This window comes from Aulonocara stuartgranti (assembly GCF_965226115.1).
Source record: "Aulonocara stuartgranti genome assembly, chromosome: 9".
Classification (NCBI taxonomy): Eukaryota; Metazoa; Chordata; class Actinopteri; order Cichliformes; family Cichlidae; genus Aulonocara; species Aulonocara stuartgranti.
The window spans coordinates 23,567,430-23,582,375 of NC_138960.1; the positions used below are offsets into that span (position 1 = coordinate 23,567,430).

Below are 14,946 nucleotides of genomic sequence, written 5' to 3' on the forward strand. Positions count from 1 at the left end.
TGATAATATTTGTATATGAAGCATTTACTTAAATGCAAACTGAACAGGATGACTTATTTGATGTAGGTTGGTCTTTTACGACCCCACAAATTAAATTTAGGGTATGTTGGACACTGTACAGATTCTTTCCTAATCTCACCATGAAGGCTAGTGCCAGCCCTGATTTTTCCCGTCACTACCTGTCACCAGCAAGAGGAGGAATTAACACTGCTATGGTTTTATGAAGGACTCTCTCTGTATTTGTGTGCTTGTGTGCATTCTTCGCTTTCTTCACCAAACATTCATCTGATGTACTTCCTACTCGGCAGATGTTTTGCTCTGAACCTCGTGTTCCAGAAGTCCAGCGTCTAATATGAAGTTGTTTAGACAAGTGTTCCTCATGTTTTGGCTAAAAATTCTTTCTGAGACACTTTCACCATGGTATGTTTTCAGCAGCTTCCTGCCTTTGTCATCAGAGGCTTTAACAGTGTAAAGATGTAACCACGGTGATGTCACTTACTGGGTTGTGGACCGCATTTTAAAGCCCCAAAGTTGACGTTTTAGCAGCCACCGTGTTTTTTATGGCCAGAAGTGACCATATTTGGATGAGGGGGTGGAGCAGTAAGTTATCAGCCAGGGGTAGCAAGGGAAGTTAGCAAGCTGTAAATCACATCAAACCAAACTATTTCTCAGATGATTACATTTTAAAAGTCTCCAAATGGCAAAAGTACTGCAAACAATGTACAGAGGTTCAGTTCAGTGACTCAGGTAAGCTGAGGTGAGGCCTAGCAGACACCTCATGTTATGTTAGTATGAAGAAGAAAATTAGCCACAGAGACAAAACTATTTTCAATGTTTATTAATTAAAAACTGCCATTTTTGATACTTTCTGACACACTTCATTTCTCAGCCATGGGATTTACCATTTGGCTGATAGCCCATCAAACTGCAATGCCTTTGTTACACACAGGCACTGCACTAGTCCTGAAAACTTAATATAAGGGATAATTAGCAATGTTAGCCTTTTTGTTTTTGCCCTAGCTGACTGAAGGCTTTCGTTAGACATTAAATCCAAATAAGGCATGTTTCTTTTTTTAGGGCCATTTCCTCTTGCTTTTAAGTGTAAACCAAGTATCTGCAGATGACAGGAAAATGAAGAAAACGTAGGACCTTCTGGTTCAGAGCAGCAGCAACATATGGAATGCAAAACTCAACCTCTGTGGTGATTTATCACTTTCTATCACTTGAATGTAGAAAGAGGAAAGATTTTCTGTGATTTTTATTAGCTCTTGCATACCTTACTTGTGTTTTATAGCTTTTTTCCTCTTTCACATTAACTTTTATCCTTTAAAACGCCCTAGTTCTTTTTGTTCTTCTGCCTCTTGTCTGTTGATCTAACCGTCTGTCTGTCTGGGCAGTGTTTGGCTTTGCCTGTTTCTGCCCCTGCAGGAAGTTGTTAGCAGCCTGATAGAAAGCAGGCTGTGGTCATTAGCTCTGAACACCTGCTTGGAGGAGTTATTCTTTAACTGCTCTTCACACTCACACAAACATACACGCACACGAAGGGCTGCTGGCATGTACACGTAAAGCGCATACACGCTGTTTGATCTACCCGACGCCACTCCCATCTTGCTTTCTTTTTTTTTTGTGTTCACAGAAGAGGGGAGATGAATGAGAAAAAGGGGGAAGTAAAGATGAATGGGTAGAGTTCAGGAGGAGTGTGTGTCCGGAGATGGGCTGAGCGAGAGGTGATCATTTGTGTGTGTCATGCTGCAGGCAGGTCAGGTTGAGGTTTCATGTGTGAGAGGACTGTGGGCAGTTTTTGGTTTAGAGTAAAGCTAACAGGCCTGGTGGAGAGGGTCTATTGACAGGACAATTGTAATCCCATATATGTCTCACAGTAGTATAATGGATTTTTGAATGGGGGCATTTGTGTTAAACTGAAATGAGCACTAATACCCAGTTATTTTCTTTAATCCTTAGAGCCCATGTCCATGAGGGCTTTTATGCCTTTTCATCAAAGTGTATCACTTATTTTTAAAGTGTCTCAATGACCACCACTCTGCTACATTTTTGTATATGTTATTAAATTATGTGCTTTAAGTCGTGAGCTGTAATCAATTATTAGACTAATGGCTTGTCCAATCACTGTGAAGTTAGCATGCCAGTTCCCTCCCCCTCCTCTCCTCTCCCAGCACCCGCATCCCTCTAACATCCCATTTATCTCTTGGGTGGTGAGCTGCTCTATAGAACATCGCCAGCTCTGTGTGTGTGTGTATGTGTGTGCATGTCTCTGCTGTTGCACATAGTGTGGAGAGACTTGGCAGAGGCTGCCCGACAGCGGCACAAAGCCTCTGAGTCAAATGCGACATGGCACGCCCAGCTGTAGAGAAGGGTTCCAGGTGTGAGTGTGTGTGCATGTGTGTTTTTGTGCTACCACTATTTGTGTATGCGCAGCGGTCCCACAGCAGGGCTTGCGGTGTGACAGAGGCCTGTACACACTGTTGCTATTGAATGAGCCAGGTGACAAAACATACACGCACACGCACACTCACACACAAAAGATGTTCCACAATACAAAAGCTATTCATCGCTGAGATCATTGTGATGATAATTGCTGCTAAAAGGAAGGCTATAAAAATAAACTAATCAGATGTTTAACAGGTGAAGAATCAATAATACCTTTGTGCGTCCCACGTAAACTTATTCTTACATCTTCTCCTAGTCACCGCAGAATGACCCGCTCCAACAGTGTAACCACAGCTGTGCAGGCTGACCTCGACGACCCATCAGACGCTCCGGACCTGCCGCCGCGTCTCTGCGCCACCATGCCGCGCCAGCACTCACGTGATGCTGCCACTTCCACCGTCAGCATCCAGGGCTCTGGGAACCACTACCACGCTTGTGCCGGAGATGACTACGGGGAGGTGGGCTTTGACCCATCCATCCTGCCTCCTCCTGACCCCTGGATGGACAACGTACCTGAACCAGAGGGTGAGGCTCTGGAGGCGGTTGGGCGATCGGTGTGCCCGCGTGACGGCCGCTGGTTCCTCAAGTTACTGCAGGCTGAGACAGAGCGTATGGAGGGCTGGTGTAAACAGATGGAGCAGGACGAGATGGAGAATGAGCTGCCTGAAGAGAGTGAGTTGATTCATTATGTTTAGATGTCATGATAAATTTTACTCTGTTATGCAGTGATATTAGGTCTATTTTTCCTCCTTTCCTCCTCTCCTCTTTTGATTTGGAGGGTGCTGGTATTCGTGGTACTGGACCACAATAGCTGCTTGTTCCTGTCTCAGGCCCTCTGGCCTCCACAGACATACCGTGCATACTTATCAATAGGCCACTGCTGGGCCCAGCCACGCTTGTGTCCTCTGGATACACTGCATAACGATCTCTCACACAGAGTTTGCCGAGTGCCCCTTCAAGGCAACTATTTCATCTTGATGTAACACACAGAACAGCACTCGCCTGTATGCACACATCGAAATATGTTTTACACACGTACACTCAAACAGACATACCAGACTGAGTAAACAAGCCACAGACTGTAAGCACTGTATTCGTACCTGCGCAGCTGATTTCATGTTTTACTGAAAATGCCATTGCGTTTGCAGCTAGTGTTTTGGTTCCAGGCAAGAGATTTTCTCACAGAACATGGATAACAGGGAGGCTGTCTCAAGGTCATATTTTCCCTGATCCCAGACTACAATGCACACGTGCACACACAGACACACTCGCACGCATCCTGAAGGGGTTGAAGTCTTTGTCTGCAGCACAGGTTCATTACTCACCCTCTCAGTTTCTAATAGCACTAGCCTTATGTACTAGCAGTTGCCTAGCAGTTGAGTCCATATCACTGATCAGTGACATTTAAATTAGTTGTGTAGCCTTTTTTATCTTATGCATGAGGCTGCTGGAAAGTGATTGTAAGAAAAATAAAAGGTTGCTGTTGAGACCAGGTGCTTGATTTGACCATGCTTAAAACATGCAGTGTTTTGCATTGTGTGTTTAATGATTTTGTATTTTTGGAAAAAGAATTGTGAAATATAAATGGATTTCTGTCATTCTCATCTGATGTTCACAGATGTTTTGTATTTTGAAATGCTCGTACGAAGTAGGTTTCTAATCCATCCTTTTTTGTTGCATTACTAATGCAGCCCCTCTGTTAGTGGTGCAACATGCCTGCAGTATGCAGTCCTGTGAGTAATTGCATTGTGTGGGTGTGTGGGTGTGTGTGTGCATGCATGTGCGTCTGTGTCTTTCTGCAGTCCTGGGTAAGATCCGCAGTGCAGTGGGGAGTGCCCAGCTGCTGATGTCCCAGAAGTTCCAGCAGTTCCGGGAGCTGTGTGAGGAGAATCTGGTATGTGTCACCTCATCCTCTGCATGCTCCCCTCAGCCCTCCCCCACACTGACATCATCCTGCACAAATCACTCTGACAGGCCAGGCCAGAACTCATTTACTATGCATCTACTATAGACATCACATCTTTGCAGTCACTCGCAGATGAAAGGAAAGAGCATGGCTGCGTGGATATCTGAATGCTGATCCCAGGATTTACATATCTTCATTAAAACCCAGAGATTTATGTTTTTTATGCCTTTTGTTAAAAATGTAAAATTCTATGTTGCATTATTTATAGATTATTTAACAAACATTTAAGCTATTTAAAAACAGCAAGATTTATTTAACTAAAAAAATCATTTTTGTCTTTTACTAACTGAGAAAAAAATCCAAAAATATACAACTGGAATACTGCTGTGTTTGTGTTTATGTAGCAATGGATTGCTTAACCTTCTTAAGTGAAGGATGACAAGACAGATTAAGAAACTGTTTTTTAATCACAGCAGGTCTATGATTCAGACCAACTCCAGTACTCCCACTTATCACAATATGATGCAACTGTCTCACCTGATTTATAGAAAATCTGTTCCACTGCAGTTCTAAAAAATGTTTGGCTAAACAGTTAAAGCCAATTTTGTGATTCCTCTAACTCCTATTAAATATTATAGAGCAATAGTATTTTTTCGAAAAAGTGTGTGATAATCTTATAAACCGTATAAATTTTTTTATGTGTGGTTTCCATGCATGTGATGTTTGTGTATCAGAATCCAAATGCGCACCCGCGGCCCGTCTCTCAGGACTTGGCTGGATTCTGGGACATGCTCCAGCTGTCCATTGAGAACATTAGCCTGAAGTTTGATGAACTCCACCAGCTGAAAGCCAACAACTGGAAACCTCTGACTCCTCCAGAAATTCAGGTGCTGACACATACGGCAAATACGAACTTCAGCCAACTCCATTTTAAATAATCAAATGACCTAACTGCAGTGTTGTTTTGGAATGCTCCACTAACCCGCATGCTATCTTCTGTCATTACTGTATACTTTGAATTGTAAGTCCTAATGATTTACAGTTAAGCTTTGTTGTAGCATGCTTACATGTGTTGCTTACTGTCATGTCGGCTGCCTGACGCCATCACTTGTATTTGTGTGTTTTGTTCTGTCTTGTCGACAGTGAGCTGCTTTTGAGAAGCCACTCTACCTGCCATGCACCGTTGGGGCCTGCCCATCTCCAATGGTCTTTTACCTCACGCAATGGCCACCATCGTGCTGTCTTTCCCCACACAAATGGCTGCCACTGTGAACCATAACCTCATTAAAAATTGCATGCTTATGCCGGCAACAGCCACACCGCTCTTGCTAACCCTCATGCAAACCGGCTGCAGTCGTGTCGCTCGTCCATGTGTTTACCTGCAGCTTGCCATAAGGACTCTCTGGTCTGTCTTTAAGACTATTTGTCATTCCTGTCCAGGAGAGAAGGATGCCTCCTCCTGTGCCAAAGAAGCCCCAGAAGGGCCACCCTCCCCTGGCTAGGGACCGCTCCCTGGAGAGCTCTGAGCGCCAGCGTCTGGAGGCTCGCAAACGCCTGCTAGCTGCCAAACGCGCCGCGTCAGTTCGGCAGAGCTCTGCTACCGAGAGCGCAGACAGTATAGAAATCTATATTCCTGAGGCTCAGACCAGACTATGAGACACACAAACTCATATAACAACACACAGGTCCAGTACACTGTCCCATAAACACAATAGCACTGAATGGTAATGCTACGGTGCTAACATACTGTAACATAATCACATTTTTTGCAGACTTCCCAGATCACTGTGAAGTCAGTTGCTATGGAAGCTGGTTGAAGAAGTAATGTACACTTACAGTATTTATTTATTACTTAATTAATTTATCTTTCTGTCTCTTCTTCCCTTCATTTCCTTCTCCCAGCTTTGATGTAGCACTCCCTCTGTTCCTTGTACCTCCACCTGCTCGTTGCTCCCAAAGAATTATCTCACTAATCCCCACGTTTTAAGTGACCTGATATTACAAAGATAAGCCTGGTGTAGCACAGCAGTGTTGCTTCACACGGATATGTTTCAGGAGCCCAGGACGCAATAACATGGTGGAGGGATTCTGCGCGTGTGTAGGTGCTTACGTGCAAACACACAGGCAGTTGTAAGTGATGTATTTAATCTATCAGATCAACTGAAGAGACCAGACCAGAATCATTCTTGATATTTATTATGTTATATTTTCTATTTAAAAAAAATCTAGTTTTTAAAAAGAAATCAATATCTGACTCTAAGAGTACTACAGCCACAAAAGTCTGTGTTTTGTTTATTGAGGTCACATTTTAAAACGTAATATTAAAAAGCCTGCTTATAGAGGCAGCTGGTAACACAGTTCACCTTCTGCCTGAAAGTGGGTCCTTCCAGTTGCGGGAGGAAAGGTCAAGAGGTTAGATTTTGCTCCTTCAGGTTCAGCAAAGTGGCTCCTCAGACAGTAGGAGTTAGGTTTTCGGCCTCTGCAAAGAGTGCAGTACCCTGAAAGGTTCCCAGAAAATGCCACAAACCGAATATGTGTTGTATGTGTGACAGGATGAGCGTGTGCGTGTTTTGGTTAACTTGTTTGTTTCAAAAGTGCTTCCTATTTTTCTAGGTCTAAAGGGTCCTAGCTGTAATCGAAGATTAAGGTAGCAGCATCAGCAGACTGTAAAACAAATCACCCGTCTTGTCTGAATTGAGACTGAGCAGAACAAGTTTGTATAAAGGATATATAATGACATGAAGTGCATGCTTACACAAGGTAACTGATATTTTTGTCTTTTTTAACAGATTTATTCCTTACTCACACCACGTTTAAACTCTTCAGTGTAACAGACTAAGCTAAAGGACTCATATGTGGTACAATACTGGTAGTTGTACGATATTTTATTATGTCATTTTTAGACAAGAAGAGTTTATGGACAGTATTGAGACTACGGGACTGAGAAAGGACTATTTCTCCTCACTGTGTGTGCACTCCCTCTGCCTCTAAATGAAGCAATTATTTGAAGGTCATAAAGAAAAAAAAAATCCAGTTTCTAATATTTTGTATTAGTGTTTAATTTATTGATTAGGAGAACAATGACTGTTTATTGCCATTGTTATTATATTATTATTATTATGCACTGAAAACAAGGCCCTTATACTGTGTTTGTGTTTTATTTATGTTCTCCAGCATGACAGGCGCCTTTTTTGTCTTTTCCGTTTCAGTGATCAGCCTTAATTTCTATCGCGCTAGTCGAGCACAACTGCAGTCTCAGGGGAAGGTGTGTGTGTGTGTGTGTGTGTGTGTGTGTGTTTGCGTGTTGGCGAGGTTCAGAGAGAGAGTGTGACTGACTTCATCTGACTGTATATGAGCCATATTGTTGTCTCTTGTTGTACATAATTCCTGCCAGCAGGATAGGCCATGATCTTAATAAAGCAACCAGTGTCCATACCATATTCTCAATTATGTTTCTACTGAGCGTCTCAACCCGGCTTACTGCAGTAAAACAAGGTACTTCTGTCAGCTGCTTGAATGTGGAGACAATCCCGAGTCAGTTTATGGTCACTTAATTCTTCACGGACTAGCAGAACTTTGGTGTGTAGTCCAATTTTCTGTATTGATCTGATAAAGTTGTGTGCCATTGGATAACTATAGGAAACACGGTATATTCCTTTTATTTGTCCCACAATGTTGAACTACTACCTGAGCTTTTCATCGAGAGATGTGCGAAGATGATGTAACCATACAGTATGATTTGTAACTCCTTTAGTTGGTCAATAAATATTTTTAGAGAGGGTGCTTATAAGTATAGTTCAAACTTCATGCCATTTAATATAGACAAAGCTCATTTTAGTACTTTTTCTTTGGAACTTGTTTTAAGTCAAACTGTCTGTCGAATAAACAATTCATTTAATTATGTTTATTATATTAACATATCAATATAACCCTCCTGGTATAGCAGGGAGTTAGAAACCAGAATGTTGGATTGTGCTTTAATTGCTAAACTCACTCCAGCAGTCCTGGCAAATCTGAAACTTGTGATGTAGTTATATTAAGAGAAAAACCTTCAAATAAACATTTGTACATACATGAATGTTTCCCTATGTAAATGTAAACTAAAAGAACAAAACAACATATTACAAGCAGATATACATTTTGTAATTAATGTTATTACACTCTTGATGTTATGGCACGTGTATGAGCTCTTATCAGCATTAAAAAACCTCATTGCCATAATTTTGTTGTGTTCATTTCTTTCCTGTCACATGTGTTCTCAATTAGAATATAATTAAACCGATTACAAGGCCAGCGTGGTGTGTTTTTAGGGCATTTCCCATCCGCAGGGGCGGATCCCCATAATTAGACGCCGCTTTTGGCCTCGGCTTAGCCTTGACGTTTCTGTACGTGCAGCTTCTGGTGATTTGTCATTCACACATCAGTCATGCTGAGGCGAGGTGTGCTGGCTTCGGTGGCTAGAGTTAGGGTAAAGGGTTGTGGGGGTGTTGTCTCTGTGTATGGCCTGCCCTGGGTCAATCTACCCATCATATGGTCCTCTATGGTGGGCTGCATCTGCCTACTTGTGTGCCTGGAGGTCTGTTTAAACCCTTAGTGATTACATCATTTAGATCAGACCCAACCTCTGTCACCTCTGACAGGAACCGACAAAAGGTTCAAAGGAATCCTGCCTGTTCCACCTATTATGCTATTAAATGAGTTAATGTTTCATCAGTTGATCAAAAGTTAGCCTATCAAATATGATAATGCAGCATGTATAAATGCTGAATTTGTCAGTGCTACATGGTATTAACTGCAGTTCAATTGCATTCAACCCCTGATCTTGAGTGGTTACATATCATAGCCTGCTAGTTAGTGAACAGGTAACGTTGCGGATTATCATTTTAATGAAGATGTTTAAAAAAAGATCCCCTTAAAATCCTAAAAGTAAACTGCTGTTCAGCTTAAAAGACGGGTATAATAACAAAAACAGTAAGGTGTACCTGCCTGACCTAATACAGAGAACAACAGAGAAGCATTGCCAGATGGGAACAGCTGTACTCATATGTAAGCTTCCTTACACTGACTTTATTGGCACGTAAACCCTGTCAGCGAGAAAGTGTTGACGTCTGCTGTTTACCTGTGTTAATTTATACAGGATTATGCTAATGCATGGGAGCTGTTTTAAAGCATTCGCACACACAGGACTGCATCCTGTAGAAAGACAGGAATGCTACACTATTGTTTTCTCATATTCCCTTCTTTTATATACACTGAACAATTAAACTAAACACACTACTCCCAACATTAAGGGATAAATGTGTGCAGTAGAGTTAAGTGATCTGAATGATCCAAAGCAGGGCAAAATACTTGAATAAAAATGATCAACTCTGAGATGTAGAAAAAACAAAACTTTATTTGAATCCCATGTGACCCCTAGTTGCCACAAACATTGCACAGTATGAAAAGAAATCACATCATTGGGCATCATGTCACATTAACTATACACATGGTCCTATTATACAAGGAAATGTTTTTTGGTGATTTTTTTTTTTTTTTTTAAAAAGGGCTGTTTTTTTTGTCAGGTTGTAAAACAGCAAATGCAGAAAAACATATGTAGTGTTTAATTTTTCCAGTCCACTGGCCGTCATTTTTCGCTGAGTGATGGGATAAAGGCTCATGCTAAGAACCTGCTACATTGGTCTTATGAAACACCCCTCAGTGACAAAAAGAAAAGTTAAAAAAAAAGAAGCATAAAGGGTTTTTTCCTTTTAAAAATAGCTAAAAGTAAATAACAAAAATTAAAAACTATACTTATGAAAACAAACATTTACTACAGTAGTGAATAAGTTTGTCATAGATGCCAAGAGCAAAGTATTTTTAAGACACTGAGATGACCTTCCTCTGCCTTTAGTGTGCAAACAAACAAGGCAGACCAATCATGAACTGATCTCTGAAATGTTGAACAATAATAATAATAATTAAAGAAAAAAAAAAATTAAAACGTGTGGGTGCGACCAATCCACCTGACCGATCTGTGAAGGAGGACTGATTCTTGCTCTTGCTCCGTTTACTACAATACAGTATAATGGAAAGACATAAAGACAGGCAGCATTGTTCTGATAACATTTTTGGTCCCTGTGTGCAAATAAAATACACATGTAGATACATAAAGATACATGTATATGAAATGTATAAACAACTTACAGCCAAGGCACCTCGATACGGTTTTTCTTTTCTTTTTTTTGTTCAATAAGAAAGAAAGAAAAGCATCCATGTCAATTTGATTGGTATACCAAAAATAGAAATGGTCAGGCTTTCGTGTGGATTTTGTTCTTTGTTACGTGCAGACGAGTCACTGAAACGAAGAGTTCCACAGCTGAGATGCAAAGTCAGTCTCTAGTTCCTCCACTTCTGTCAACTTTCCTCCTTTAAGCGACCAGCTGTTTGGCCTGCAGCTCCATCTCTGCAGCCCGTTTGAGGGCCACATCCACCAGGAGCTGGAAACCGCTGAAGTCTTGTGTGAGGTCTGGAGGGGTGGGGGGAGGGGTGTTGAACAGCCCACTGCGGGGGCTCAGGTTGCCTTCTATGCTGGTGCTGCTGAGGATGGTGGTAGTGGGGGTGGCGTTGGGTAGTGGCTGACTGCCTGGCCCTTCTTCCCGGCACCTAAGCAGCGCTTGAGCCTGCACGGCATGCAACAACTCAGCTGCCCTGTCACAGTTCATGCCGGGCGCGCTGGGGTGGGAAGCTGTCGGGCTGGTTTGCATTGCTGTGGTGACAGTAGTGTGACAGATGACAGAAGGCCGGGTGGGCACGAGCCCAGGAGACGGGGACGCGGAGGTCGGAGAGGGCACGGTGGGGGACACCGCTTTTCTCAGGACGCTGGGCACGGCGGGGTCGAAGCTAGACGGGTGCAGCACCCGTTTGTCGTAGCTCTCTTCTGTGGCTGCCGCGGGGCTGCTGTGTTTCGGGGACTGGGAGCTGTCAGAGAAGCTGTCACCAGCTTTGCTACCTTTCCTGGATATGGTGAACTGGTTGGGATCTTTGCCATCTTTCCTCAGCATCTCCGGGAGAAGTCTCCGGCGTGCGTTAATGAACCAGTTGCACACCTGCAGAAGACGATAACAACAACAACCCACACAGTCAGAAAAGGCGCGTCACATGGCTCGCTTCCATTCTGCCTTGCGCTTTGAAAGAAAATCTGCTGGTACATTTATCCCCAGGTGCAGTCTGCACATGTCAGCAGAGAAATCGAGTGAAAGGTAAACCCTACCTATCACATGCTGACATTTCACACACCGCAACCATTTCCTGTTTTAATCATTTCACCACTGCAGAAATGACAAAAGACACCTCTGATTATAAGCTAACCCCTTTTTTAATAAAGGTCAGTTTAGATTTAGAAATCTTGTCTTGAAAATAGTTTTGAATAAAAAAATAAATCTCTTTTGTAATAGCAGCATTCACAGTTCACTCCACTCTTTTTCTCAGTCCTCCAGGCTAGTCGTAACTGGCTTAAGGAGCCTTTCAGCTCTAACTATGTAAATGACTCCGCATTGTTCCCAGACAGCTGGGATAGAAAAGGGGCTAGAGGGAGGGAAATTCCTGTCCAAGTGCCTCGGCCAAGCCCACAGCACACAGGGAGTAAGTTTACTCACTTTGTCTCAGACTTTTATGTTGCAACATCAAGCTGATCTGGATGACCTTCAATTCACAGTGTGTATGTGTCATAATTTGTTTGTGATCCAGACAGGAAATGATTCAGTCAAGCTGACACTTGTTTCCTCTTGACTTTTACAGTGGTCTATTTACTCTCTCTGGGCTTAATGGCAGAAAAAAAACAGCTTCAGGCGGTACTATCTTTTTTCCGTCAGAATCTGTGCCCGTACCTGCAGTGTAGAGAGCTGGGTCTGCTTGGACAAAAGGGCTTTCTCCTGTTCAGAGGGGTAGGCGTTGTAACGGTGCTCATACAACCAGTCCCTGAGGATCTGAACGGACTCCTTGGGCAGATTTCCCCGCCGTTTTCTCTTCCCACTGCTCCCCGCGCTGGACGACAGATCCAGAGGGGCGTCCACGCTGTCCTCATCGTCAGTCTCGCTGCCCGACAGCATCATCAAACCTAAAAAAAATCACGAGCGAGTGCAAGAGAAGGACAAAAAAAAAAAAAAGAGCGTGTGAGGCCAGGACAAAGAAGAATTTATATCCTCTAATGTCAAGCCACCCCGTTGTCAGAGCGGCTCTGCCACAGCCGCTCAAGTTGTCTGGGAGGCAGCTGATGTGTCAGAAGCAAGCTGTCAAGTTCAGCCATGTGATTCATATAAGGAGCCAGGGAGGGTGTGAGGAGGAGGAAGAAGGGGAGGGTGGATGTAGAAAGGGGGGGACGTCACAAAGGCTAGCCTGATGCTGTGTCAGTTATAAAACCTGCCTCAACAAATACAAGCCAGGTCTATTCTAGACAGGCTGATAGCTGGCACAGCAACAATCTCTGTGTAAAAGGGGAGAGTTTGTTTTGAAGAACAGGAGCGCTGAATCTGAAAGATTACAGAGTCTGTATTTTTTGTTTTTTTAAATGGGAGGCTTAGGATCTAATCGAAGTCAATCATGATCAAAGGAAGTGCTCTGAATTGCTTTGAATGTCAAGAGTACAGCCCAGGCAAACTGATGTGCTTTTGAACTGCTTTTAAATTTGTCCCATTTTCCATCTGGCATATTATATATTAAACATTTTCAGTCCCATTTAGTAACTAACCAATACAAAACCTTAATATGCGTCCCTCCTCTTTATGATAAAGACACACTGAGGTTTATTAAAGACTGGCTCCTGTGATTTTAGGTCAATATTTACACCTGGACACCAGCACCTAGGCTACTGTACGGGAAGCCAAGCGGTCATAGCGAATAAAACAGGCCAGGATATTTATTGTACAGCCGTGAGCTCCCGGGCAAACTAGTGGGAAAGAAGTAAGAAAGTTCCCAAGTCAAGAGTGGCCAACAGGATGAGGTAATTACGTAGGTTGGAGAGGCGAAGGGGGAGGGGAGACCTGTTGCAAATAAGCGTCTCCAGACTAAACAAAAGAATCCAGGGCTGCCTGCTCCTTTGTACGCGTTTCAAAAGTTTCTACTCGCAAACAGCGACTTTGGCGCAAACTTTCCACCAGCCGAAATACGTCGCTTCCACTGAAAGGCCAGAAAAAAGACATTTTAACCCGAGAAACACGACAGTTTTTCTAAGTTTGAACAACTTGTAAGAAGGTTCTTTTGTGTGCGTGCGTGCGCGAGCGAGCTGCACCACGAGGTCCATGAATGTAACAAGGCAACAGCAAGTTCCCACAATGAGGTCAGGATGAACATTAGCCTACATTTGGATTTTGGTCATATTTTAAAGGCGCTGGGGGCTGTTTCCGTTCGCTGTTCGTAACTAAAAAAGATACAAAATATCGAGGTTTTTTTTAAGCTTACAGGCTGCCAAAATGTAACAACCCCTGAAGTCACAACAGTCGCACAACTTTTGACTTGTATCGACTATCACCACTTATCAAGAACCGAAAAACTTCTTCACAAATGTAGCTTATATGAGGTTTCCACCGTAACAGAAAAAAGGCGAAAGCGTCTTTTAAATCATTCTGAAAGTTGTCCCAGTTTATACCGCGACTAGGAAAACAACACACGGCGACACAGTCGTGCGTTAGCCTATTGTGTGAAAACTTGAATAAAGCACATTTAGATAACCTAAAACGGTGGCTAAACCTTGCTATTGTCGACTTTTGACATCGCGCCAACACATGGCAGAAAAAGCCCCCCTGTCATGTCTGGAAAGGAAACAATAGACTGCATGGTTTGCATATGAGGGAAACGGTTCTGTTACTCATTCTTTAACGCCGTCTCCGTCTAAAGTCGTTTTTTTCCTCTTCCCTAATACTTTAATGTTATTTCTTTTAAAAATCCCACCTACCCTTTTTGGTCTTCATCTTGAAAAAATGCCCGCTTATTCCTCGGCAAGCGGAGAAGACAAATTCTCTGTCAGAGCTGTGTTTTCCCCCCTAGATATCCCCAGCGTGTATCCGAAATCTCGAAAATCCTTGTTCATTAAAAAATGCTTCTTTTTTCCCGTTTTAGATGTTCTTCTCTCTTCTAGTCGTCCTTCTTTGGAGACTTGAGGTGGCAGGAGAGGGGGGTGGGGGGTTGTGGGTTACCTGAGATCTCTGCGTCCCTTTCTGCTCAAAGCCCCTTTTCTCATTGACTGTGTGTTTGATCCTGAAACTGGGTGACAGCTATCTTTGACAGCTGCGTGACTAAACGCAAAGATCCTCCCACCACCAGTGGAGAACAGGAAAAATCTCTGACATCAGCATGGCTTGTTCCACTGACATGAATACAGTCTTGCTGAGCTTTAACTGCTGCTGACCCTACTAATAAAGTGAATATATATCTATATAGATATATAGATATGTATATCTATATAGATATATAATATGCAGAAAGCGTTGTTTAGGCGGGCAAGCAAAATGACAACAATAGCAGACTGGGGGATAGCACTGCGGACCTCGTGGTAACACCTACAGATTAAAAATAACTAAACTAACCACAGTAATTTAAAACATATTATTATTGCA

General features: G+C 42.8%; 3 protein-coding genes across 4 annotated transcripts in view; 2 read left to right on the top strand and 1 right to left on the bottom strand.

The window, feature by feature from the left end:
- LOC309714009 (disks large-associated protein 1-like) overlaps positions 1-8,575 on the top strand; it is a 96,726-nt gene extending 88,151 nt beyond the window's left edge. For both annotated transcript variants that reach the window (XM_082546057.1, XM_082546058.1), the window contains 4 exons: positions 2,705-3,120; positions 4,251-4,342; positions 5,089-5,241; positions 5,795-8,575. In XM_082546057.1, coding sequence (XP_082402183.1) covers positions 2,705-3,120; positions 4,251-4,342; positions 5,089-5,241; positions 5,795-6,010 — 877 coding nt within the window. In that variant the 3' untranslated portion in view covers positions 6,011-8,575. The remainder of the gene's footprint in view (positions 1-2,704; positions 3,121-4,250; positions 4,343-5,088; positions 5,242-5,794) is intronic.
- Positions 1-14,946, top strand: part of kiaa1217 (KIAA1217 ortholog) — a 169,649-nt gene that overhangs the window by 14,827 nt on the left and 139,876 nt on the right. The window lies entirely within an intron of this gene.
- tgif1 (TGFB-induced factor homeobox 1) lies at positions 9,730-14,516 on the bottom strand. The gene is made up of 3 exons (XM_082547528.1): positions 14,286-14,516; positions 12,223-12,452; positions 9,730-11,442 (listed from the first exon to the last, which is right to left on the bottom strand). Exons 1-3 carry the CDS (start codon positions 14,299-14,301, stop codon positions 10,765-10,767), a joined length of 924 nt encoding a protein of 307 aa, XP_082403654.1. The 5' UTR covers positions 14,302-14,516; the 3' UTR covers positions 9,730-10,764.